Source organism: Chlamydotis macqueenii, chromosome 13, assembly GCF_036417535.1.
Source record: "Chlamydotis macqueenii isolate bChlMac1 chromosome 13, bChlMac1.mat, whole genome shotgun sequence".
Taxonomy (NCBI): Eukaryota; Metazoa; Chordata; class Aves; order Otidiformes; family Otididae; genus Chlamydotis; species Chlamydotis macqueenii.
Window position 1 is genome coordinate 14558024 of NC_141568.1, and position 22496 is coordinate 14580519.

The window sequence follows — 22496 nt, forward strand, 5'->3', positions numbered from 1 at the left end:
GGATGTAGCACCTCCATCGTCCCCCGTGTCCCTGGGTGGCACTAGGTGCAGGGAGCCATCCCTGGGGTGATGCTGATCAGGGGGATGGATTTCCCCTCTCCGTGCCACCCGCGTGCCCTGATCCCTGTGCTGACATGCTGGGGAGTAGAACTTGGATACTGGTGCACAATTGCAGAGCTCAGGCCTTTATTTTTGGCAGCGGTGCCACGTGAGGACAGCAGGATCAGGCGTGCCCCAAGGCAGGAAGCGTGGCAGAGCGTGGAGGTGGTAATGGGCTCTGTGGCCAGGACACGCTGGCTCACAGGGCCGTCTGGAGACTCGGGGAAACCCAAATATCTCTGCATCCCCATGGAGACGTAGCCTTACCCCAGCTGCAGGTGCCTGCCTTTTGCTCGGTGGCTCCTCTTTCTGCCGCAGGCAACGGGCCAGACCTGAGCAGCGCTGGCTGCTAGCAGGGCAGCAAAACAGCTTTGGGGTGATTTTCTCCTCACCCAGGCCTGGGGCTGGTGCTCGCAGGGGGACAGTTTGTTCAGCGAGGCAAGACCAGAGGAGGATGGCCAGTATCCAGCCTGTCCCCAGCACAGCGCTGCGCATTGGGAATGCCATGTGCCATCTCCACGCACCCCACACGCAGCCTCAGAGATGTCCCGTGTGGTCCGTGCGTCCGTGGGGCCGCGGGGAGCCGGCCGTGGGGGCGCGGCGTCAGGCACACTTGCCCTTGCGAAGGCAGAAGGGCAGCTCTGGCGCGGGGATGAGGATGGTGCTGAAGATGGGCCGGTAGCTCTCAGGCAGGACCTGGGGGTGCTGCGCCATCATTTCCAGCACCATGTGCCGCACCTCCTTGGAGACGTCGCCCCGGAGATCCAGCAAGGTGGAGACGTGCTCGTCGCTGCGCAGAGAGACAGAGGTGAGTCCGGGCGCCGCTGGCCCATGGCATCCTCCACGGTGCTTGTGTCCCACAAACCTCCCACGATCCAGGGAAGCTGAGCTGAGGCCAGGGGAGAGCTGGTACTTTGCACCGGACAAACTTTAAAATTTGCTTGAAAATAACCCCACAAACCTTGTGAATTTGGCATTTCCAATTTGGTGCTTTGTGATTTCTCATACTTTGGCTGCCAAATACAGATGTGCGGATGCCACATTCCTTTAAATCTTTGCCCTTGGGAATTTGTAAAAACCCCTCAAATCCAGAGCACAGGAAAAGGAAACCTCAGGGATGAGGGGGAAAAAGCCCAGGTTTCTGCTTATAGAATCATAGAATGGTTAGGGTTGGAAGGGACCTTCAAAGGTCATCTAGTCCAACCCCCCTGCAAGGAGCAGGGACATCCCTGACTAGATCAGGTTGCTCAGAGCCTCATCCAGCCTGGCCTTGAACGTTTCCAGAGACGGGGCCTCCACCACCTTTCTGGGCAACCTGTTCCAGTGTTCTATAACTCGCATCGTAAAAAATTTTTTCCTAATTTCTAATCTAAATCTACCCCCCTCTATTTTAAAACCATTACCTCTCATCCTATCGCAACAGGCCCTACTAAACAGCCTTTCCCCATCTTTCTTGTAGGCCCCCTTGAGGTACTGGAAGACCGCTATCAGGTCTCCCTGGAGCCTCCTCTTCTGCAGGCTGAACAGCCCCAACTCTCTCAGCCTGTCCTCATAGGAGAGGTGCTCCAGCCCTTTGATCATCTTCGTGGCCCTCCTCTGGACCTTCTCCAACTGGTCCATGTCCTTCTTGTGCTGGGGGCTCCAGAACTGGACACAGTACTCCAGGTGGGGCCTCACCAGGGCAGAGCAGAGGGGGAGAATCACCTCCCTCGACCTGCTGGCCACGCTTCTCTTGATGCAGCCCAGGATGCGGTTGGCTTGCGGTTGGCTTGCTCTGCAGTGTAACTTTACAGGGTCCAGCCCAAGCCTGCCTGCCCTGACTCATGGGAGAACTGAGCTGGGCTTCTTACCTGACGTCGGGGTACTTGGTGATGAAGCCCAGCACCTCCAGGCTGAGCAGTGCCGGGTCTTTGAGGCAGATCAGCTCCCGCAGGGCAAAGACGGCCTCCAGGCTCTGCTGACTCCGGTCCAGACCCTGGGAGGGAAAGCGGCCATGTGTGAGACCGGGAGGAGGCCACCACGGTGGCTAGCGAGCTGCAGCCCCATCCTCAGTGCCCACCCTTGCAGCTGGTGTCTCCCCACTCAGCATGTTCCACCGATCAGGGCTGGCTTGCCCCAAGGCGAGATGAGGTTATGCAGCCTCACCGACCTGTGCTGGGCAGGGTGGATGGTCCCACAGGTCCCTAATCCAGCCAGTTCCTCCCATCTCGGCCTCACAACTGACCCAGTGTAACAGCCACGTCTTCTTCGTGGGCTGACGTACCCACCCCATCTGCTGGGGGCTGGAGGGGAGCAGGAGGGTGATGAAGGTGAGCGATGAGCTCCTTGCACCAACCTCGCTGTGCGATGCTCCCCTCCTGCGGCCAGCCCTGGCTCCCCACCGCACCCCGGCACCTCTCACCAGGCCAGAGAAGAGCTCCCGGAGCTGCGTGGCGTCCTGCAGCAGGCGGTCGCAAAGCTGGCCCCGCTCCTCCTCGCTCTTGCACACCATCTTCTTCTGCATGAGTGCCCGCAGGTACTGGCTCGTCACCAGGAGCTCGCTCTCCATCAGCAGGAGCTGGGCAGGGGAGAGCTGTTAGCGCTGGGCATCGCCCGGCTGTCGGACCCCAACTGCCCAGGGAAAGGGGCTGGATACAACACCAAGCCATGGGGACAACCTGCTAGGAAGCCCCCTGGCCAAAGGGCGCAGAGAAAGTAGCTGAATTTGGGGGAAACCCTGAACATCTCTGCGTGGCGGTGCCTTCTGGGCTGCTCTGGAGGATACGGGCTCTCCGGCAAAGCCAACAGCGACTGCATCCCCTGCATCCTGCACACCAGCATGGCACCCAACTGCCCAGCCTCCTTGCCCTACAGATAAGCAGCCATTCGAAGGACACCTCACAGCAACCGTACCGTGAAGACGGGTTTCCTGACGTGGGAGAAGTCCTTTGCGTACTTGTCGATCACTTCGCACATGCTGCTGACGAGCTGGGACCCAGAGAGCCACTTGCGGGAAGGCAGCTGCAGGCAGAGGGGCTGAAAGAAGTGGAGGAGCAGCGTACGGTGCCCTGCGTCGCATCGCTCTCGCAGCAGCTGCAGGGTGGAACGACATCCCACGGCCGCTGCCCGCCCACTGCCTGGCAGTGTGTGCTCTTTGCCTTGCAAAACCCCCAGGCCCTCCCTGCCAGACAAAACTCAACATAAAAAATAGAAGAGTGGCCTAGATTAGGGTTTAGGGAAATACACTGGGGAAATACCCTCCCTGGCACCCGGAGACCCACATTCTGTGGCTTCATCTGGGTGATGGTGCCCCATCGCGGCGAGCACCTGAGGTCTGGGCAGCAAACTGCTCCCCAGCTCCCCCCCTGCTTCTGGCCTGTCCTGCTGTGATTTTCTTTTTAATTTCCACTCCTCTCCACTCCCCTTGTGTAGACAGAACATGTTTTTGGCCAAGGGCTTTGGCCTCCTCCTCCTCTGCTGCCCTTGCCCACGTTCCTGCCTGCAGGCAGACGTTCCCTCTGTGTGTCTGCCGGGGCCGTGGCAGCCTCCAAGCCGCTTGCGAGCATTTCACCCTGTAGCTGCTCTTTTGTTTTCGTGGCATTCCAGCCTGAAATAGCAACGCCGTTAATTATTCCAGATTTTTGGACTCCAGGAAAGCTAAATTTGACTACGCTGGCAGGAAATGACTGGGGCAGTTGCACATGGCCTTGCATCCTCCGCACGGACACTGCCTCTCTCCGGTTGGTTTTCTGCCACGAAACAGCCACAAAAAGGAGCGCGAGGCAGCCCGGGGGGGCCGTGGCTCCCGGTCTCTGTCGGTTAGTGGTTTGGGGGGCCACAAGCCATCTGCCCCAGCGATACAGGGTGGTGCTGGCTGTGACAGACGTCGCCTGAGCTGCAGGAGGTTTATCAAGGTCTGGGAGCCAGGCTGGCAGAGATGTCTGCGGGACGATAGCGGGGTACGGGGTGGGGATCCTGGGCGGGAATAAACCTGCGCCCAGGGGTGTAGCAGCAGGGTTGTTCTTGCTGAGGCCGGGTTTGTCGCAGCCCTGCCAGCCTCGGGGGCTGTGGACAAACGTACCTGCAGGTCCAGGAGCAGCTCCTCCAGCAGCAGCTGGCAGGCTTTCTTCTGCATCCTGTCTAGAGCAGCACGGAGGGATGCGGGGACTTCTCTGTGGGCAGTGTTGGGGTGCAGGGAGGCGACAGAGGAGCTAGGAGAGAGAGCAGAAGGGAGGGGACAGGTAGCCTGGGAAGCACGGTGGGGCCACTGGTCCCCAGGGGGATGGGGAGGATGTGGCTTCCTTGTGGGTAGTGAGGTTGCTTCAAGAGCTACAAGGTCCTGGTGCACGTTACCCGAGAGTCAGGTTGTTGTTGAGCATGGCCAGCAGATAGGAGACGTAGTACTTGGGTGTGGTGCGGTCCTTCTGGTGCTCCTTCCCGCACTGCACGAGGGCTTCCCGCAGACTGCAACACAGAGGGCAGCCGCGATGGGCGGGCAGAGCCCTGGACGTCTCGCCACAAGGACCTGGAGCTGCGATGCTCCGAGGGGCACATGGGCCTCCCACAACCCTCCCAGCTCACTCAGCTCTTTCCAGCTCCTGCCACCAGGGAGAAGAGGGACAGGTTGTTGGGTAGGGTGGGACAGTGGGACCCATTCTGGTCCTCTCGGGCGAGCAGGGCTCAGCACTACCGGAGGAGCACTTGGGGCAGCAAGCCCTGGGAGGTGACGGCCCCAAGGGCTGAGACAGTAGTCCCATGGGTAGACAAGCTGCTGAGCCTTCTGTGACCTGGACAAGCGCTGGGTGCCCCATGGCAGATCTCCACCACCAGCCTGTGGTGCTCAGCCATGGGACCCAGGGTCTGTGAGGATGGGCAGGGGTGCGAGGGGCTCCACTCACCGGCCCAGAAATGCCTCGAGCTCCTCCAAGGCCATGTTGTAGACCTTCTGCTGCAGAGAGTCAGTGATCAAGGAGGCTACCTGGATATTCTCATTCAGCATCTGCACAGGGAGAGGAGAGTGAAGGTCAGTTAGCAGGAAGCTACAGGCCACAGCCCCATTTTTGGGGGCTCTCAGCATGGCCGTGCCCCAGCTGCACCCATGGTGCTGGGGACCTACCTGCATGACAATGACAGGCAGGGCTGACTGGAAGAAGCCTTGGTGGTCTGTCTCAGGTTCTTCTTCCCTGAACCACTCCTTGAACTCCACCTCCAGGGTCCTCTGCATCCACTCAAGTACGCTAGCCTGTGGGATGGATGCCCACTATGGTCACCCCAAGAAGTCGGCAACCGAGTCTCCTAAGACCCAGCACATAGCACAGCAGCGAGTCCCGGGCCTCATCCCACAGGTCTCCTGCTGCTGTCAGAGCAGACAGTGGCTCAGTGGTGGTTGCTGGGTGCCTGTACCCATTGCACGTGTGCTGTCCCACTCACTCACCTTGACTTTCACCACGTATTTCCTCTCTGTCTGATCCAGGAGCTCAGGGGACATCAAGGGACCCAGAGCAGAAATGTCCACTTCTGGGAGAAGGTCAGGGTGACCCATCATCTCTGGGCTGGAGGGCAGAGATGGGACAGGGCTGGGAAGATCTGTGTTTTCCAGCAGTTCCTACCTCTCCCTCTGCCCTCCCACTGGATATGCCCCGGCAGCTGGAGCTGCTCTCCCAACTCATCCGTTGGACAACCTGGCTCTCCACAACCTCCCCTACTTGATCGGTGCTGGGATTGGTGCTGACCTGTGGTACACACGAAGCGCCCACTCAAGGAGGAGGAAGAGCGCCTGTTTGTCCAGGTCCTCTCGGAGGATGTCCTGGAGGTGGCTGGCGAGGCCTTGGTGGTAGGTGGCAGTGCAGATGTGGAGGATGTTGTAGTGAGCCGGAACGCACTGGACCATCAGGTCCTTCACCACATGCAGCTCGGACACAATGTCCTTCTGCAGCACTGCCAGGTGCCTGGCCAGCCCTGGCCCCTCAGCATCCATGCAGGCGGCATGAAAATGGGCTCCTGTGATGGCCTCCTGGAGAACGTTGTAAAACTTCTGCCTCCAGCCCTTTGGGCGGCCAGGGGGCAGGAAGGTGGCCTCCAGGAGCAGAATATCATCTATTTTCTCCTCCCGCTCGATAATCCTTACAGCGGTGACGAAGAGAACTGGATCCTCACGCACCAGCCGCAGGCTGCTGCCCACGATGTCCCACAGCTGCTTGGCCAGGCTGTCATTGAGCTCCTGCAGACCACCAAAGTAGGACAGCACAGTTGCCTGGGCACTGGAGAGCCCGCGGAGGTGCAGCTGGGAGAGGATGTCGTCCCGCAGATGCTCCATCATCATGAGCTCCGCGTGGGCCTCCAGGAGGTGCTGCCCACGGAGGAGCTGCAGCGTATGGGAAAAAACCTCGTGGACTGTGGGAGAGGGAGGAGAGATGCCAGGACTGAGTGCGGGGAGTGAAGGGGGTTGGCACTGGGGTCATGGGTGCAGGTTAGCAGGGAGATGGTGAGAGGAAGGGTCTGAGGTCTGGGGATCTGGGAACATGATGCTGGATCACACCCTGGGGAGGCAGTGGCATCTCCATCCGCAGAGACTTTCCAAATCCAGTCGGCAAAGCCGGAGCGACCTGCTCTAGCTTTGCCACCAGCCCTGTGCTGGACTAGAGTTCTCCCCAGTGCCTTCCAGCCCAAATCCATGAGGACCAGGCCAATGCCTTACCCGAGAAGAGCTGGGGAAGCACCTGGACCACCGAGGCCAGCTGCACGTGCTCCGCCATCAGCGCCCGCATCTGCTGGAAGCCCTGGAAGCGGTCTGCACTGTCGAGCAGGGCCCACCGTGCAGCCCCCAGGTCCTGGCACACGCTCTGCACCTCCTGGGCCGCCGACCGCAGCTGCTCCAGCCCTGCACTTACCCCCTCCAGGTAGGACTGGACAGTTGACTGGGGAGCAGAAGACAGAGGGGCAGTGGAGGACTCACACACCATTTGCCCCAGCCTTGCCAGGTCTCTCTTGCATGCAGCCTCCCAGCCCCACAACATCGTGTCTTCCTCTGCCATCGTGCCAAATGAATCATAGAATGGTTTGGGTTGGAAGGGACCTTAAAGATCATCCAGTTTCAACACTGCCCTGCCCTGGGCAGAGACACCTTCCACCAGACCAAGTTACTCAAAGCCCCATCCAACCTGGCCTTGAACCCTTCCAGGGATGGGGCATCCACAGCTCCTCTGGGTGACCTGTGCCAGTGCCTCACCGCCCTCACAGGGAAGAAATCACGTCATCTTATCTCCCAGACTTTCCATGATGACCCCACCCCATCAGACCCAAGCACACTCAGCTTCAAGAAAGCCGCTCCAGCAGCAGGAATGGCTCATTTCACCTCCCTCTGGGTAAAGTGAGTCACAGCCCTGCAGTGGCACTGGCATGTCTCCATGCCCTGTCTGCCCATTTGACTCCTAGCACCAAGAAGCGCTTTTACCCAGCACCATCAGAAGCAAGCTTTTTTTTCTCTGAGGCTACATGACTTCAAACAAGTTGCCTCCTGGACAATTCACCCACATTTGGTAAGAGAAACCATCTCCAAAATCATCAGGAGAAGGCTGGAGTACTCTGATTGATTGGATCCTGAGGTTAATTTTTCCTCAGGTTATGCAAAAAGGGTTGCCCTGAGCAGGTAGGTGTGCACGGGGACCAGGGACAGCCCTTACGGATGTCTGTAGAGGAGTTTCTCCTGCAGGATCTGCAGGCAGGGGCAGGTTGGAGCTCTTTGCCTCCTCCCAGCCGTGGGGAAGGGGAGGCTTTGGTGCTGGGATGGGACAGTGATGGGAAACGCCAATTCCCACACATGGGATGTGTTGAACAACCTTGGTGTTTTATTCTGAAGGATGGCTGGAGACACAGGAGACTCATTTTGACACTTCAGACACTGCCCAGGGGTAGGGCAGTGGGTGGTGAGGGAGTTTACCAGATCTTTTTCCCCAAACAGTTGCATTTCTCCCACCAAGTGCTAGTCAAAGGACAAGATTTTGCCAGAAGTGGGGAAAAAAAAAAAGATGATTCAGCGCAAAAGAGGGGACTGTGGTTGGGATCCCTGCTTGGGGAGGCTGCGGGCGTCCATGGGGTGGGCTGTGGCAGAAACCCACCTTCAGCCGGGACTGGATGGAGCTGTTCCTCTGTGTCTCTCGACTCCGGTACTGCCCGAGCCCCTCCAGTTTCTCGGGGCGGTAAAACACCCCTGAAGCCCATTTCAGAGCGGCTCCTCTTGCCAGCTTCTCAGCCTTCTCCGCTTCCGGCCACTCCTCATCTGGGGACGAAGCCAGGGGTTAACGAGCACAACGAAACCTCTCCTGGCCAGGCAGGAAGGGCCCCTGAGGCCAGAGGCAGGAAGCTGGCTGCCAGTGGACTTCCAAGATGCGGGAAGCCGGACAGCATGGCAACAAGTGGGTCCTTCCCTGAGGGGCCCCCAGAGACACCACCGCCGTGGACCAGGGCTGTCACAGTGGCTGTGGCAGCGAGAAGGCTGCCCCGAGGAGCTGTCACCCAGCCTGCCAGCTCGGGCTGTCCCCCAGGCTGAGCGTGCACCCGCTCAAACACAGCGCTGGGTGGTCTGAGGGGGGAGGCTGATGGCACCTGGGAAGCCTCGGGCAGGGCTGAGGCTGAGGCAGTGAGTCAGCAGCAGGGATGGAGAGACAGCAGCTCTCACATGAAGGAGAGCCGCGCTGAGGTGAGGACCAGAGGCTCCCTATCTCCCAAAGGCACCACACAACCGGCGGAGGGGTGGGGGGGGGGGGGTCGCACAGCATCCCCCTTGGCATGCGAAGCCGTACCAAAAACCTTCTGGCCAGAGCGGGGGGCTGAGAACCAGCGCAGTTATCACATGCCAGTCCGCATCCCCAGCGCCTGGTTTCATCGTTTCTCCCCATCTCCAGCAACTTCCCAGCCTGGGGCTCCCCGCAGCCCCGCGGGGATGGCGCCCGGTCCCGAGCCGGGGTCCTGCCTGCGGGGGCGAGCGGGGGGCTTCGGCGGCGGCCAGCGGCTTTGAGGACGAGCTGTGCGGCGAGCGGTGCTGCCCCCAGCGCAGGTCAGGGAGCAGAGCCGGGCTTCCATCCCCTCAAGAGCACAAAGCACCGGCCCCGGCATCGGGAAAAGATCCGGGGGAGGGGGTAAAGCAGAGGGCGGGGAGCCCCCAAAACATGCAGAGAGCGGTAGCATCCCTCCCCCCTCCCCCCGGCACCGCCGGCTCCCCGGGATCCCCGTTACCTCTGGGGCTCGCCAGGCGCTGGGCGCGGTGCCCCTCGGCAGACGTGCCCATGGTCTGCGGCCGGGCGAGCGGCGGGGGCCTGGGCAGGGCTGCGCGGAGGAAACCGGCAGCCGCTTCCTCAGCCGGAGCAGCCGCGCTCCTCAGGGCCTCGTTGTGCTCCCGCCTGCCCGGGGCGTCGGGACCGGGGGGGGGACGGGGCGGGGGACACAGGACGCAGGGGAAGGCGTCGCGGCTGCCGGAGACACGCGAGTGGAAATGACACTCCGGGTGTCCTTCCCGGCACCTCACGGGGACGCTGCCCCGCTCGCAGCCCCTCCTCGGGGAGGGGGACGGGGGGCGGGGAACCCGCGGTGCCCCTGGCAGAGCCCCGGGCAGCGCCTTCACCGCACCCGTGGCGGGATCCCACCCGGGGACGGGTTCACCCGCACCAGCCCGATCCGAAGCGCGGACGGACCCTTCCCCGCTGGGGACCTGCGCCCCCCCCCCCCCCCCCCCGTCCCCTGCCCCAAACCGCCTTCCCGGGGCACGGCTCGCAGGATTCGCCCCCGGCATGGGGTGTTTGTGAGCGGACAAAGCGTAACGGGCGGCACCGAGCCCGCTCCCGGCCCCCCGGGGGTGCCACGGCTCGGGGGTGCAACGGGCGGGCACGGCATGCAAGTTCAGCTTTGGTACCGCGGGGCGGGGCGGGGGCCGGCGGGCACCCCGGGTTTCACTCTGGGGCCCCGCCCGAGGAGGGGGAGGGGGGAGCCGGCAGGGGACCCCTCAGGTACCCCCAAACCCCGCCGGGTCCCCCCAGCGAGCGGCCGTTAGGCTCCACCGCCCCCTCCTCGCCCCGGAAGCTCCCGTCGTGCCCCGCGGTTCGGAAGCGGAAGCGGGGCCGGGACCGGAGCCGGCGGCGGCGGCGGCGGGGACAGATGGCGGAGTGCGGGCCGCAGCCCCCCGGGGGTGGGAGCGGGGCTGCGGGGGCGCCCAGCCGGCACGAGAAGAGCCTGGGGCTGCTGACCACCAAGTTCGTGTCGCTGCTGCAGGAGGCCAAGGACGGAGTGCTCGACCTCAAGCTGGTGCGGGGGGCTGTGCGGGGGAGCGGGGCTCCGGCGGGGGCTGCAGCAGGGTTTGGGGGGGTCGGGGCGCGGCGGTGCCCGGTGCGCTAGGGAAAGCGGGGTACCCCGGGGATGCCGGGGTGGGGGAGCTCGGCACCAGCTTCTCTTCTTGCCCCGCACCAGGGTGATGCGTGGTCTCGGCACCGTGCTGATCCAGCCCAGTGGAGCCGCCGAACCGAGGGGCCGCAGCGGGGAGCAGAGCGGGGTGGGCTTCATCGCTGCCACAGGCCGTGGAGAAGCCCCTGCGAAACGTGCCTCGCCGGCCTCGCTGTGCGCTTCCAGGGTCTTCTCCCGGAGGAAGTAACTCCGTCTCCGTGGCGTGACCGGTCCTCGGGCCCAGCCCATCTGTCGGCTGTGGCTGCTCCCAGCGCCGCTTACCTGGGTGACAGCGGCCAGGAGGCCCTGAAGGTGCAAGGGCCGGAGGAGTCAACTGGCTGGAGGCTTCTGTCCTCTCCCTCTGCTGCCAAATTGCCATCTCCTTGGATTTGGGCGGTGTTTTCCTGCTTAAAGTGTTCCTTAAGTGGTTTTGTTTTGGTTAGTGTGGTTTGAACGGTTCTGCGTGAAGGGTCTCCAAAGTCCCAGTTCATTACTGGTTGGTGAGAGGGAGTGTCATTCCTGTGCTGCCCTGCTCTGTGTGCATTGCCACTGATGTCGCTGGTCCCAGCTGCGCTGGCACGCCGCTGCAGTCCCTGTTAACCTCTTGCTGGTGCTAGGTTGCCATGCCATGGTGGAAACGGGCGTATCGGTGCAGTCCAGCATGTCCCAGCACCTGAGGGGAGGAGAGTCCTGTGAGCGAGTCAGGGAACTACCGGTGCTGCTCAGGAGCTCCTCCCTTACAGCCGTGCTTACTCTGCTCCTGGCATCGTGTCTCTCAAACAGAGGAACCTGCCTCTTGAAAAGGTGTTGATTCTCTATCAAGCAGCATCAGATCAGATTTAGAAAACACCTTTTGAATGTCAGCCTCGCTACGCTGTTGTCAGTCACACAGACAGCTCTCTGCGTTCCTCTTCCCGTCCCCATCTCTTTCACCCTGAAGGGGAGCTGAGTTTTCAGGCGGCTGGGCTAGTGTCTTCCAGCATCGCTTCACTGCTGAGGAATGTTGAGTTTTGGACCCACTGCGAACGAGATGGCTGGAATTTGGTTTGTGCTTAGTGAGGAGGTTGCTGGGTAAGAAAAGGAGCGAAGGGGCAGTGGCTCCTTCTCATGGTCGTAATGACACTGAGAACACGGCTTTGTAATTTGAGGCGCTGGGACAAGAGAGGTATGAGATGGCGAGCAGAGTGCTTGGCCAGGAATTAATCTGACAGGCAGGAAGGGGTGAAACATGACTGAGAGTTTGGAGTTAAGTGTCTAACCTTTTTGCAGGCTGCAGATACCTTGGCTGTACGACAGAAGCGACGGATCTACGATATCACGAATGTCCTGGAAGGCATCGGGTTGATAGAGAAGAAATCCAAGAACAGTATCCAGTGGAAGTGAGTGACAGAGAAAGTTTAAGTCCTTAACAAGTCCTTTCTAGTCCAGGTCTAAGTGACACGGAGGTTAAAATGCCCTGCTCAGGGCAGGGTTCGTCAGTGGTCTGTGCGTGCTTGTGCTTCCCCTAGCTGGGCTGTGCTGATGGAAGTAATGAGGAAACATGAAGTGTGTATGGAGTGTCTCTTACAGCAGAGCTGTTATTTCGGTACAAACCAAGCATTTGCAGCTCCTTGGGCTGGAAGGGATGCCTGGTGTGGCACTGGAGATGGGGGAGAGCCCTGCCAGTCTGCAGAATGTAGGGAGATGTACCAAATGTCGCTGTGCTGGAAGGTGGGGATCTAGAGCGGGTAGAGATGAGGCTTTTGGGGCGATCTGGCCTTGATGTATGACAGGGGTGGCAGGAAGGGAGGTGGTAACCTCTCTGAGAGGTTGGGGCTGGTCTGGGTCCCTCCAGAGCCTGATGCATGTCACTCCTTTTCACTTTGTCCAGAGGGGTGGGTCCTGGCTGCAACACACGTGAAATAGCTCACAAACTTATCGAGCTGAAGGCAGACATAGAGGACCTGGAGCAGCGGGAACAGGAGCTGGAGCAGCAGAAGATGTGGGTTCAGCAGAGCATCAAAAACGTCACAGAAGACGTGCAGAACAGTCGATATCCTTTGTGTGAACTGGTTACTCTGCCTCCCTGTTCGCTTGCTGGGCTGGACAGCAGAGACCTGAGGGCTGGGTTGGTGCTGCGCTGCTCAGGGCAGAGCGGTGCTGGTGACCTGTGGCTGCTGGAGGTTCTGCACTGAAAGGATCAAGAGGCAGTGCCTGGCTTTGAAATTAGGGTAACTGTCCCGCCTGGGAACCAGCTTTCTCTGTGGTGCATGGCTTCTCATCTGGCTTTTTAAAGTAAAAAACCACTGTAATGTTTACCATGATGAGAAAAGTGGTTCTCTTAAGAGCCACAGGTGCTGCTTTCTCGAGCGCAGAGCTGCTCTTGTGGCTTGCCTGTCTTAGGCTGTCAGCTCTGCTGCAGCTTGCAGACCACTTCAGAGTGTGGCATGGAGAAACTTCTGGGAATGACATTCCTTGTGCTCAGGAAGGAAATGCCAGGTACCCTTTGAGTTCTCTGTCTTCACAGAACACTGCAGCCTTTCTCCTTAACCTTGGAAACATTAGCGTATGTGACACATGAAGATATCTGCAAGTGCTTCACAGGTGAGGAAACGGCGCTCCATCGTAAAGATGTAACGCTGCAGTCCTATCAGTCTGTCCCAGCTGCGCTCCTTTCTCCAGGAAAGAGGAGGCAGCGGACCACAGGCTGCTCAACAGCATCAAATTAAACGTAGTTTGAGCTCTGACACCTTCCTGGGTTTGTGTACCACTGAGTTGTAGCTTTCTTGTCACTGTCACAGGGGACAGGTGGTTTCCTTTACTTGTTTTTAAAGGAAGCATTTTTGCTGGGTCTCACTATGTGGGTGTATGTGTGTTATGTTAGAAACTCTGGATTTTGAGGGCTTGGGTAGGTTCTAATAATAGCAAGCAAATTTTATTGCATGGTAGAAATCTGGGTGTAAGCAGGAAAATAGTATAAAAAGTGGTCCCTCAGCTGCGTCATGCCCTCTACCAATGAGAATACAAGGAGGAGGTTGTGGAGGGAATACGCTGCTTGCTGTGACCTCACACCCTTGTGTACTGCCTTCCTGCAGCTGCGAGGAGCCTGTATAAAAAGCCATATGTTCTGTCTCCGTGGGGCAAAAGTGAAGAAAACCCACAAGAATCTCTGTTTCTTTCTATTGCCAATTTAAATGATAGCAGTAGGACCAAAAAAAAAAAAAAAAAAATCCCCGGTGGCCAGCATGCACTATGGCAGCCTGCAGTACATAAACTGTTCTCAGCCGTAGCAGTGTGGAGTGGAAGCTCCTTTCTGCTTCAGCGGACACCTGGCCTCTCCTGACCCCGTGCAACCTGCATCTGCTTGCTTGCAGCAGAGATTGAAGCTTCTTATCCTGACCACCCCCAGCCTGCGTAACCTCACCCTTCTCTGACTCTCCTCGTCTCTTCCAAGCACTCTTCTCGCCCTACACTTCATCAGCTCTTATGTTTTCCATCTTTGCCTTTGTGTGCTTTCCTTGTTCACCAGACTTTATACTGCTCAAGTTCCTGCTTGTGACTTATGCATCACCACCACTTTGCTTTACTCTTTCTTCTGATTTAAGCTAGCACTTTTTGGGGGCAGGGATTGCGTTTTCAGTTTGACAGTGCTTGGGGCCACATAACTTATAGCAGTCTGGAAGAGTTTACAGGGGATGAGCAGACAGCTCATTGCTTGGTTGATTGAGTGTTTTGCATTTTATTGCACCTGCTTTTTGTAAACTGGTTTGCATCTGAAGCCAGACCTCAGCAAAATGTGCCGAGATGAGATCTTACGGAGAGCAGATCTGAATTCCTTCTAGAACAGATGCTTGATCCATGTTTTTCCATTGTCTCTTCAGTTTTCCTGTATGAATATGGCTTACATGACTTTTTTCTCCTCTCCTGAGCATCTGAGCCCTGCAGAGGTTCTTTGTTGGCCCTCTTGTTGTCTTGAACTGTGGTGCAGGCTGAATTTGAGCTCCTGGTTTTTCTGATTGACTGCTATTGAACTTGCTTTCTCAAGTGAATTAGGGCTTGAAGATTTCCATGCTTGGACTCTTGACAAATACGGATTCATTATTTGGATTAATGAAAAAGAAAAGTGAGAGTATGTTAGCTTTTGGTGACCAGGAAACATAATTTTCCCATCTGTTGCTGTGATGCATTTTGCAGTTCCAGAATCAAAAAGGAAGTGGAAACATACTGTATGCTGGCTTGTAAAAATATTTGGGACGTAGCTATCAAGGGAGATCGAAGGCTAACAGATTTTCATGGTGGAGCTTGTATTCTTGAGCTTAGGTGTTTTTAATGTCTCTTAACAATATTTTTAAGTGCGGATTTGTTAGGCAAATCCCATCTTACTGACAAATCCTTTGGTACTTTTAATCCCTGTACCTTTTGCTGATCTGACCTTTGCCTGCGTGCTCTTCTGCTGTCCACACTCTGTCATTGCTCTGGGGATCTTCTGTGTTAATTCTCCAGTGCAGCTTAATACAGAATACCCGTGAAGTGTGAATACTAACCACACCAAAGCTTAAACACTCAAAGTGAAAGCTGCCAACTGTTCGGCCTGAATACGTCTGATGTTCACAGCACTGGTATTTCTCTGTTTGTGTTTCTCTCGTTGAATATAAACCCAGATACGGACTGGAAGCTGTTCGCCTGTGGCTGTTGTGTTATTGGGGGCGCAGGTCTTAAGGAGCTGCAGAACTTGAAAAGGAAAGATGCTGTCAGCCTGGCTCCCAACCCTGCACGTACAACTAACACCCAGCAGCTCTTTTCCCAGGAGAGACTGGGGAGTGTTGATTTTGAGTATTGGTACTCCAGCATGACATTTCTGAGCCTAGTTTGAGGGCAGCTCTCCACTGGCAGTGCAGCTCTTTGAGTTGTTTATAATTCACATCTAAAAAGCTTTGTGACAACAGAATGAAGGATCCTTCCCTTAGGATTCAGATGTTCTTAAGAGTGAATTTAAGCCAGCCCTTCCGAAGGAAAGAAAGATTAGGCCTGTTAAGGATGCTGCTAAAAAACTTTAGGATTGTTTTGGGAGAAACTTCACAGGTTTTTTGTGCCCTGGGCAGCTGGCACACTGCGAGCTGTACCGTACATTTAGCAGCTCAGGTGGGTGTGAATGGCAATCCTCCGTGGAAGGAAGTGCAGGAGATGGGGGGCTTTGAGGAAGGGCTCTTTGTCAGAGCTCAATCATCATCAGAACAGTTTGTGCCCACTGGGTGCTGACCGGTGTGTTTTCACAGGAGACACCCTCCTTGCGATTCGAGCCCCATCAGGCACGCGTTTGGAGGTTCCCATCCCAGAGGTGAGTGACAAATGCCTGGCCAGCATCCAGGAGTGCGTGTGTGTGCGCATGCGCGTGTGTGTGTGTTGGGCTGGAGGTTGTTGCTGGATTGACCAGGCTGGGAGGTGGCAGTCAGGGGTTTGATGGAGTTGGAGGAACTGGCAACCCAAGGAAGGCTCCGGATATTAAATGATTGCCAGGGATCGCTGTTGGATGGAAGCATGTGAGTAATTGCAGGAGCACCAGGGGAGAGCATAGTCCTGGGAGTCAAGGGAATTGTGTGTGGAACCACGCTGAACTGTCTGGACAGCACGTCTTGCCTTTGGGAAATTCCTGGTTTGAAAAGGGCATTTACTGTATTTTGTGTTTTGCTTTTGACTTTTCTCAGGGCCTAAATGGGCAGAAGAAATACCAGATCCATCTGAAGAGCACAAGTGGTCCCATTGATGTTCTCTTAGTAAACAAAGATGCTTGGAGCTCTCCTCCTGTCGTACTACCTGTCCCTCCCCCTGAAGACCTCATTCAGTGCCAGGCAGTTGCACCCTCAAAACCACAGATACCGCCGCTCGCCCACTTCCAGGAGGCGTCCGTTCCCAGCAGCACCCAGCCCTCTACACCGACACCCACCAGCACTCAGGACCACAGCCCTCCCGCACAGAACGCCGCAAGCACAGGTGAGAGGGAGGCTCCAGGAGGCAGAAACAGGATGGTGGCCAGCAAAGGAGAGTACGTTCCTTGGCCTGGCTGGGGCTGGCACTGCTGGTCGTGCAGCTTTGGCAGCTCCTGGCAAAGGAGGCACCTCTGCCTTTGCTGCAGTGAGCCTTGGGACGGGGTTTAGTAATGGAAATAAGACACTTGGCGTGAGGTGGTAGTGCCAGCCTGTAGGAGCAGTGGTGGGGGAGAGACTAATCACACAGATTCATTGATAAGCAGAACTTTGTAAAAGGCTCTTTTCGAGTCTCAAGTTCAACTTCCAGTTTGAAAAAACACTGTAAAAAATACTAGATTAGGTCAGTTGTGGTTTTGTCCAGCCAAATTTTGAAAGCCTCCAGTGGTGGAGATCCCCAGCTTCCTTGGTGACCTCTTCCAGGGCTGCAGCACCCCCTCAGTGAATTCCTTTTTTCTGATGAGCCTCTGAGCTTCATCTTGTGCCTGTTCTGCATGTTACATTGTTTGGCACCACTGGGTTCTTAATTTCTGTAACTGCCTTTCAGGTAGCTGCAAGCTGCTGTTAGATTGCCCTCAGGCTTCTCTTTGCCAGACTGAACAAGCCCGGCTCTCTCCACACTTCCTTGTAGGCCACGAGCCCTAGACCCCTGGCCATCTTGGTAGTCCTCAGCTGGATCTTCTCCACATCTTTCTTGAATTGGAGGATGGCCAAAGCTGGACACAATATTCCAAACGCAGCCTCAGCCCCAAGCAGGAGGACAGTAACATTCCCTCAGTGTGCTGGCCACACTTCTCCTGCTGTAGCTTGCTACCTGGCTTGTGTTAGTCGCTATGAGAGTGTGGTCTTGGCTTATGTGCAGCCTGGTAACACCAAAACTGCTCTCCAGCAGAGTTTTTGCTGGGTGAAAGCAAGAAGCCTTCTTCCTGTGTAGCTGCTTGTGCTTGGTCAGCATTGCCAGTGAGGGTTCAGTCTGTGCTGCAGCTTTGGGGCTGTTGGGAGATGACGTTCCTGGTGTGTCCGTGACTCTTTCCAGAATGTGGTGTCTCAGCGGCAGAGTCCAAGAGCAGTGGTGACTTTGACCCTCTCAGCAATGCGTCCGCATCGGCTGGCCAGCCGGCCGGGTTGGATACCCAGCCTCTGCAGTCCTCTGCCTCGCTGGACAGCAGCTCCGTCCTACCCAGCCCCTCTACCTCCTTTGAGCCGATCAAGCCCGATCCCACAGGAAGTGAGTATGCACCCTTGTTTCATGTGTCGCTCCAAGAATGTGCTGTTCGGAGCGAGGGAGAGGCTGCTGGCCCTGGAGGAAGGAGCTGAACTCCATTCTGCCTTTGCTGTCGGCCAGCCTCTGCGAGGGATGAGTGGGCATTTCCCTGTGATGGTGCCGGGGAACCTGGTGAGAAGGTGACTGTGCCATGTCTAGTGTCTTGATGCTTCCTGTGACCTCAGAACTAGAAAATCTGCGAGGGACACTTGCATGACACACATCTGTGCTGTTATACGTAGGATGATTTCCTTTCAGTCCCTTCTGTAGTGCTAGATCCAGTTTTTGAGACTGCATGAAGCTGTAGGATTTCCAGCCATCATTGAGAGCACCTTTGTAACTTGTAAGGAGTTTTCCTTTATTAGGAGAGCTCTAGTCTCTGTTTACCTCCTTTGCTCAGAAATACTTAATCTATCTTTAGTGATCTTGTGGTTTTCACAATCTCTTGGTGTATATCTGGGGAGCTCCTTGATGTGCTTGCTGAGGTGAAATGGGCTTTAAACAAGGAACATTTCAGCTTTATGCCAGGAAATGGCAGGCTGGCCCAAGGAGAGAAAAGCATCCTCCAAGTAAGACACTGCTTTAATGTTTTGAAGCCCTCGTTCACTGCAGAAACACTCTAGGTTAGAGGGGTATGGTTAGAACTTGCTCAAATGTAGCTCACACAGTGCTTTTTTCATAATTCTGCTGCTAGGGTGTCCAAGAGAACTGTGAACTGTCTGTCTTCATCTTGGAGTAGTCTTGATTGGGGAATTAGGCCTTTGGTGTGCGTATAGCTTTCTGTATTGCTGCTCATTTCAGCAGAAATGTGTCACATGGGGTATGGGAACAGATTTCTGGATGGCACAGGATGATTTGGGTGCATAACGAGTACAGTAGGACAGTAGGTGAGTGTGCTGTAAAGCATTTTGGACTCTTCATGTAACAATGCAAATGATTTGTTGTATTTGCAGTACTGGAACTTCCCAAAGAGCTGTCAGAGATGTTTGATCCAACAAGAGGTATGTTCACTCCCTGACCGTGGCTTTGTTCTGTGCCCATCTACCCACAGAAGCGGGACAATTTGTTTTATTCACTCCCTTTTGGATTATTCTGGGGATGTGGTTTTGTAAGGTGCTTGTGGTCATTGGTGGCTGCTGGCTCTCTACTTGTAGTTAGGCACTTTTAAAATTACTGGTTTCTGTGTTTTTCTGTCTTCATGTTGCCAGCAACCTCTGTTATTTTGCCCTACAAAGATGAGGGCTTTGCCTTCCTCATGCCAACGCTAATCTGTGCTCTGGCTTCCCACGCTCCTTCTCCAAGTTGTCTGCACACAAGAAAAATCACTCTTAGTCTTATTTCAGCTGTAGTGTGCCCGAGGTTAATCCAAGCAACTAATCTAGAGAGACAATCTTCTCTTGTTGAAATATCCTTCAGCCGTTTTGGTGGTGCTAATAATTTTGGAGCAGTAGGGGAAGGGATGCCATTACTTGCGTTAGGAGTTCTGCCTCTGCCCAAGGAATGTCTGGGTGTCACTGCCTAACGGTGGGAGGGACATTGGGCTAAGGGCAGGAGAGGTGAAGGAATTTGGTCCAACATAAGCCTGAACTGGGAAACTCTTTTTATCTGCACCTTTACTTCCCTTCAGTGCTGGCGTAATACTTTCTAGCCCCACAGCTAGGCAGAGCTGAGTACGCACAAGCACTTTTGTGGTGGTGAGAGGATATGTACAGCAACAGTCCCTAGTTCTGTGCTCTAGCAGGTGCTTTGTGAAAGTGCTATCTTTGTTTAAAAACCCCACGGTCCCAAATGCACGTGCACAACCACCCGGTCTGTGTGCGAGGAGCCCCGGGCTCCACAGTCAGCCTGCAGAACACCTTTCCTCAGCACCCACTCCTGTCGACGGTGGATGAGGTCTTGGTAATGACCGAGCACATCTGAAGAGTAAACTTGACTTCACAACGTGAAACATAAACTGCTGCAAGGCCCCAGCCCGTGTAGAAGATCTAGCTTAACCCACACTAACTGTTCTGTGTGACTATGTGGACACTATTAAAAAGATGTTTGCTGTCTGCGGTAATGTCTGTAATTTATCTTGCCAATTTGGAGGATGAAGGTAGAGATCCAGGAGTGAAGGACAATGCAGCATGGCAAAGTCAGATTTTAACTGTGATCCACTACTGAATTGCAAATGAAAGCTGTGTTCTGCAAAACAGAGTTGCCAGCTGCTGAGGCAAAGCTCAGGACTGTAAAAAAAAACAAACAAAACCAACACTGCAGAGCTCATAGAAGTGGGCCTGGCAGCATGCTCCATGCAGCCTCTTTCATCCCTGTGTGATCCCAGTAATGCCCTGGCACTGGCGCTGCTTTAAGGCTGTGCAGTTTAAGCTGCAAGAGCCTGGAGTTCTTCCTGCGTGTTTTGTATTGGAATGACTTTTTCTGCATGGTTTTCTCTCTCTTTTAAATGGGTGCTTAATAACTGCTTGTTTTAAACTCCTATCCTGAAAAAAAGTGCTGAATTTCAACACACACTTATATACACCCAGTGATATCACCAGCCCTGCAGACAACCTAAGAATGCAGGCTCTGCATCTAATTGCTGTTTATTAAAGCTGGTATTGTTCCTGTCTAGTTGCTTGCTGTTGAAATTCTCTCATCTCATGGCACTGAATTGGGCAGGTAGGTTCCTGTCCTCTAGGAAACAGCCTGCTGTGGATAAGCGTCTTGAAAATGGGCTTATCTGGGTTTCTTTTGTTAAAGCTTATTTTGAGTGTGGGTAGTGTCTCATCAACCCAGTCAGACTGAGTTAGGAATTCACTGTCTTAACTTGGTAAAGTGAGAGAGGTATTCAGAAAGTTGTTTTCAAATGTTTAGTTTCTTAAAGATTGACTTGTGTTGCTTAACCATGCCTGTCTCTTCCCAGAATGTATGAACTCTGAGGTGCTGGAAGAGCTGATGTCATCTGAAGGTGAGTCTTTGAGTCTCCCCCTCATGGTGTGGCCTTTCCAGGGGAGGAGGACCGTCTTGTGTGACTTTACCCAGCTGACAGCCTTGCGACTGCAGACGTCCCCTCATCTCTTCTGGGCTCTGGACACAGACTGTGTTCTGCCAGTCCCTGAGAGAGGGGTGCGGACCAGAAGGGCCTGTCTCTTCCATATCGCAAGGCTGATTTGAGGCAACCTCAAAGACTGCTACTGTGAGGTGGCCTCCTCGTGGCTCCGCACCTTGGCACCTGTCGGCAGCTCTTGGCTAGGTGTGGGAGTGCTGAGTTTTGTAACCAACCCTGGGCTTCTCTTTCCCCAGTGTTTGCTCCCTTGCTCCGCCTCTCCCCGCCACCTGGAGATCACGACTACATCTATAACCTGGATGAGAGCGAAGGCGTCTGTGACCTCTTTGACGTGCCTATCCTCAACCTCTGACTTCTCAGTGCGGCCGTGAGCCTCGCAAACGCAGACCGTTTTGTAACTCTTTGGAAAGTGTCTATTTTTTGATTCCTTTTGTGCTAGAGCTCGATGAGAGAGCGATTCAGAGATGCTCTCGTATGGACTCAGAACCAAGAGATGTGGACTTGCAGGCCAGGAGTCTCCCCATAGCTTCTTCCTCTGTTGCACGTGCAAGGCGCGTGTGCAGCTCGCCCCGCCGCATCTCTCTCTCCACTGGATGCTGGGCCTCACTTCAAAGGGTCTGTGTTTTGAGTGTTCCCAGTTCACCTGTAGAGTTTGCCCATGTGCCTCTCCGAGCTTCCTCAGATCCGCATGCCTTGGTTTTTCCTGCACTCCTAGAGGCACTTTGCACCTCCTAGGTACCAGCTGCTACAAGGAGCCCTAATACCGTGGTCAGTTCACAAGCCCGGAGGTAGTTAGATTTTTCAGTGTGAGCAGTTCAGGTTGGGGTGGTTCTATTTCTGAATGACAACGAGGAAAAAAAAAAAAAGGCACCAAGGTGTCCATTTCTTCCAGTGACTCTAGACCAAGCTAGTTTGTTTTACAAGTAAAAGCACTTTTTTTAGCCAGCTGTGCCTCCTAGTGGGACTCGGGAGTTGAGCATTCCTCGTAGGCCCCAGGAGCTGAGTCCTTCCCTGCTTGTGCATCAGCGGGAATGCTGGCTCTGCGTTTGCCAGGCTGCTGGTGCATGAGCCCGGGGGCTCCAGCTCCTCGTACCGCAGCTGTGCTGTTTCTACAGGGCTAAAGAAGAGGTGCCAGTATGGTTTTTAAATTTTCTTTTGGTTTTGCCTGTGTGAAGAGAAGTTTGAAAGGATAAGGCTGCTCCAGCTGGTGCCTGTAAGGTACTCCAGGTACATCAGAGCCTGCTCATATCTGCAAATAGCTGTCTTCTCCAACCATTGCACTTGAGCCTTCAGCCGTCTAAAAGGCGACCAAGCGGTAACAATTCAGTAGTACTTTGCCGTGGCGAGTTACGTAGGTGTTGTCAAAATAGTGCTTTCCCCCCCCTTTTTTCTCTCTTGGCATCTGCTCAGGATCAGGCTTTCTGTATATTTGAATTTGCTCCTCTAGTGTCCGTAGCCACGCTCCCAATTCCTGATCCTGTGGCAGGTCGCTACCTAGTGTGATGCTTTCTCTGCATCATTTTTCCGCAAGATTTTCCTCATTGCTTTGTGATGGAAGGTCTGCTGTTGGGTTCATTAGGATGATCAGGTGATGCCAGTCTTGGACCCTAGTGCATTTTAGTTGGAGTAAAATGCCCTGATGGATTTGTGTTGTATTTTGCAAGCCCCAGCTTTGGTTTTTGGTCGGATCCTGTATTTGAGAGTCTTCAGTTTT

General features: G+C 55.4%; 2 protein-coding genes across 4 annotated transcripts; one reads left to right on the forward strand and one right to left on the reverse strand.

Moving 5' to 3' along the window:
- Window positions 1-164: 164 nt before the first annotated feature.
- Window positions 165-9451, reverse strand: EXOC3L1 (exocyst complex component 3 like 1). Of its 3 annotated transcripts, XM_086758411.1 has the most exons (14): window positions 9313-9451; window positions 8196-8356; window positions 6969-6995; window positions 6776-6857; window positions 5811-6471; window positions 5513-5630; window positions 5195-5320; window positions 4977-5077; window positions 4432-4542; window positions 4160-4289; window positions 2992-3114; window positions 2501-2656; window positions 1950-2074; window positions 165-889 (listed from the first exon to the last, which is right to left on the reverse strand). In XM_086758411.1, the coding sequence occupies exons 1-14, from the start codon at window positions 9362-9364 to the stop codon at window positions 703-705; spliced, it is 2160 nt and encodes a 719-aa protein (XP_086614537.1). In that variant the 5' UTR covers window positions 9365-9451; the 3' UTR covers window positions 165-702. The 3 variants fall into 3 exon arrangements, with proteins under 3 accessions (XP_086614537.1, XP_086614536.1, XP_086614538.1); XM_086758410.1 differs by having other exon boundaries at window positions 6776-6995; XM_086758412.1 differs by lacking the exons at window positions 6776-6857; window positions 6969-6995 and having other exon boundaries at window positions 5811-6298.
- A 763-nt stretch (window positions 9452-10214) lies between these two features.
- On the forward strand, window positions 10215-22437 carry E2F4 (E2F transcription factor 4). Its single transcript, XM_086758361.1, has 10 exons — window positions 10215-10374; window positions 11779-11888; window positions 12380-12541; window positions 13049-13092; window positions 15765-15826; window positions 16194-16479; window positions 17509-17700; window positions 18690-18737; window positions 20639-20683; window positions 21019-22437. The coding sequence occupies exons 1-10, from the start codon at window positions 10228-10230 to the stop codon at window positions 21132-21134; spliced, it is 1212 nt and encodes a 403-aa protein (XP_086614487.1). The 5' UTR covers window positions 10215-10227; the 3' UTR covers window positions 21135-22437.
- The last annotated feature ends 59 nt before the right edge of the window (window positions 22438-22496 follow it).